Source organism: Oncorhynchus masou, chromosome 12 (genome assembly GCF_036934945.1).
Source record: "Oncorhynchus masou masou isolate Uvic2021 chromosome 12, UVic_Omas_1.1, whole genome shotgun sequence".
NCBI classification, from domain to species: Eukaryota; Metazoa; Chordata; class Actinopteri; order Salmoniformes; family Salmonidae; genus Oncorhynchus; species Oncorhynchus masou.
The window spans coordinates 42,578,552-42,581,923 of NC_088223.1; the positions used below are offsets into that span (position 1 = coordinate 42,578,552).

Below are 3,372 nucleotides of genomic sequence, written 5' to 3' on the forward strand. Positions count from 1 at the left end.
GTGAAAATTTGCAGTTCAGAATTATACTTGGACTGATAAATTGCCAAAACAGATAGTGGTTCCATGTCTTAAAATCAAATCAAACTTTATTTGTCACATGTGCCGAACACAACAAGTGTAGACCTTACCGTGAAACCAACATTGCAGTTCAAGAAGAATTAAGAAATTATTGACCAAATAAATAATAAAGTAAAAATGAATAAATAATAAAGTAAAAACATAATAATAATTAAAGTAACACAATGACATAACAATAACGAGGCTAAATACAGGGGGTATCGGTACCGAGTCAGTGTGGGGGGGTACAAGTTAGAAAGGATACTCTCTTTTTGACAGCATGATAGAATAGATCCTAGAAATCAGGATCTCTCTGTGTATTAGTTTACGTATATACTAGTTCTATATGTATTTCTATGATGGGAGCATTATTTTCTGGTCTACGCCAAAGGGGGTGCATGAGGTGAAGGCCATGGGCAGGAGAAGTTTGGGCTCGGCCATGTCCACGGGGGAAATAGCCACCAGCTCTCTGGGAAGCCTGAGCTCAGTGGATATGAACATCCCTGCGGGGCTCCGTGACTACTTGGATGTTGGGACCCCGGTCAAGTTGCGTGACAGCCCACCCAGGCCTGCTCCCCCTCCTACCAAGCCCAGGAGCAAACAGCCTCGGCCTATAAGGTTCATTAGTCTACCAAAGGCTGCCACCGGCTCAGGTCAGTCCCTCTCATGTACTCACACTAATGTCAATTAGACAGGGAGATGAAGCTAGGTAGATTGATAGAAAAACAGTAGGAAGGGAAGAGACACAAATGGCTTTAGCCCAGGGCCACACTTGATTTGCCTGTTTCACAGTGAGATAACCTTTACTCAAGGCTAATTGGACCCTGCTTCTGAGCAGGGAGAGCACCAAAAATATATGTGCTAAATTTAAAATGATATCATAATGAACTAGTGTTAAAATCTACAAACAGATATGGAAATGAGTAAATACATAAATAAGATGTCTGCTGTCAACCCATAGACAATAAGGCAGCCAGTGAGCCAAAAGGCCAAATAAAGAACCAGGCCAGATTGCAGCCCCTGTCCAACCCAGAGCAGGCCCTGACTAAGACCTTCAAGCTGCTCCACTCTGCCTCTGATGACTGGTGAGCATTCACTGTAGACAAGACCAATGGAGCTAGGCTAAAGGAAGCACAGTGTAGTGTCCTTGGAAATGTAGATTAGAGCTACAGAGCGTAGACACTCCTGAAATTAAGAGACCAGAGTCCTAATTTGATGAACATCATTATAATGTTTTTTGAAAATGTTGTGTAAAATGCTTACGTTTCTTTCACTGAATTGCAGGGAGAAGAAGATCGATGGCTTGACCTCTCTCCGTGTGATGGCTCAGAACCACATGGACATACTGATGCCTAAACTCCATGATATCTGCCTTGCCATTATAAATGAGGTAGCTATATTCATTCACTGCCCTATTCATCTGCACAAATCTGCTACATTTGGAGAACAAGTCAAATTATTGTGTCATGTTTCTGATGTTTGTGGGTTGTAACAGCGCAACATTAATAGCTGGTCCTGTGTGTGTTATTATGATTCAGGTGAAGAACCTGCGCTCTGCAGTGTCCTGTGCTGCCATGGCCACACTGGGTGACATGTACGTCCACCTCCAGAGGGCCATGGACAGTGAGGTGGAGGGGACGGCACGCGTGCTGCTGCACAAAGCCAGCGAGGCCAACGCCTTCATCCGGCAGGGCGCCAACTTTGCCCTGGGTCACATGGTGCAGAGCTGCACCCCTACACGTGTCATGAATGCCCTGCTGGTCGGTGGGCTGAGGTAAAGAGGGAGAGGGGTCAATTAACACCAACTAAGGGGTAGATCCGGACTTCCACAAATTGTCCCATTATCCAAACCTCGAAATTGAGAAGATTGAAATACTGCTAGTTTTTAATTAACTGCCTTTTTCATCAGCATGCTGGGTTATTCCACAACACTTCCGGCAGCAACTCACCCGAACGCTAGACGTCACATTTTATTGGAATGTCTTATACTTCCTTGTGTTGTGTACTTCTTATTTTACCATTGCGTTATTTAGATTATTTTTAGCCATTGGTGGAGAGGTACTGTCTACTGATGTGTGCTAGCCTTTGGGGAGTAACAAGTCATTTATAAACATTTATAAAGTGTATATATAGTGAACACTTTAGATTAGGGGCTATTAGTGAGTCACTGAGGTATTAGTAAGTACATGTACTCACATTCATAAATGCACTCATTAATAAATACACCATTCATGACATTTATAAATACATTTATAAATATGTATATAAATGGTGTGTCAAACCATTAATCAACCTTTAACAAATGCCTTGACAATAACTCCTTTTAACTGGTTTATAGTACATTATTAATCATTTACATATTGTCATCATACTATGATCAAAAACCTTATTAATTATCTGATAAGTCATGAACAAATCATTTAAAATAGCATTTATAAATGTGTAAATAACTATTTATAGATTTCTTATTGACATTTACAAATGTAGGAATAATGATTAATAAATGGTAAGTAAACTCTTTACAAACAGTTTATAAATGGTATATTAAGGGACCTTAATATAAAGTCTTACCGAACATTTTGATCCATCGATGAGACTTCATCAATACAATCCATTATCATTCATCTCATAACTCATGTATCTCTATGACATGTAACTGATGTGCTCTGTTTTTCCTTCCTCAGCCACCGTAACGCTGCGGTGAGGAGCTGCACTGCTCAGCACCTGGAGAGACTGGCTGAGGTCATGGGGACGGCTCATCTCCTGTCGGGGAAGAAAGACCTCACTGACCGTTTCTTGATTGCCGTCAGTAAACTGGCTGTGGACCCTTCACAGGAAGTCAGGTGGGAAGTTCCTCCTGTAAAGTAGCTTGCTTCAACATAACAGTTAAGGCCGGGATTCAATCCATGGCTCGCTATAGCACTAGATCGCCAACAATGCAGCTTTTAAAGGTAATTTAGTCTTGAGTCAACATCTGCAACATTTACCACGAATACAAATTGAAATTGCCTTTAAAAGCCACGTTGTCGTCTGTCCTCAGCATCTATGCTAAAGGGTGTCATGGATTGAACTGCAGATTTTAGGTATTCCAAAACAACCACAGGTTCTCTTGGAAGGAAATAGTAATTGAAAACAAAAAGAAAAATTATAAACACAAATAAGTGCTACGTGGCATAGGACAATCCAAGTCCAGGCACTCATGTGGGTTTGAAAGTTAAAAAGCCAAAAGCTTAGCCGGGATGTTTGGCCAGCAGGGATATTCTTCTCCCATCGCCAACTAGCGACCTCCTGTGGTGGGCTGGGTGCAATGCACGG

The 3,372-nt window shown here is 41.7% G+C and overlaps 1 protein-coding gene across 1 annotated transcript; it reads left to right on the forward strand.

Annotated features, from left to right (window-relative positions):
• Positions 1 to 1,370: 1,370 nt before the first annotated feature.
• On the forward strand, positions 1,371 to 2,977 carry LOC135549111 (TOG array regulator of axonemal microtubules protein 1-like). The gene is made up of 3 exons (XM_064979166.1): positions 1,371 to 1,447; positions 1,596 to 1,831; positions 2,742 to 2,977. The coding sequence occupies exons 1-3, from the start codon at positions 1,379 to 1,381 to the stop codon at positions 2,923 to 2,925; spliced, it is 489 nt and encodes a 162-aa protein (XP_064835238.1). The 5' UTR covers positions 1,371 to 1,378; the 3' UTR covers positions 2,926 to 2,977.
• The last annotated feature ends 395 nt before the right edge of the window (positions 2,978 to 3,372 follow it).

Bases quoted from the DNA above. Each gene is read 5' to 3' on its own strand.
- LOC135549111 (XM_064979166.1), top strand. From the start codon at position 1,379: ATGGCTCAGAACCACATGGACATACTGATGCCTAAACTCCATGATATC. The intron at 1,448-1,595 runs GTAGCTATATTC...ATTATGATTCAG, and splicing joins GCCTTGCCATTATAAATGAG to GTGAAGAACCTGCGCTCTGC. The intron at 1,832-2,741 runs GTAAAGAGGGAG...TTCCTTCCTCAG, and splicing joins CTGCTGGTCGGTGGGCTGAG to CCACCGTAACGCTGCGGTGA.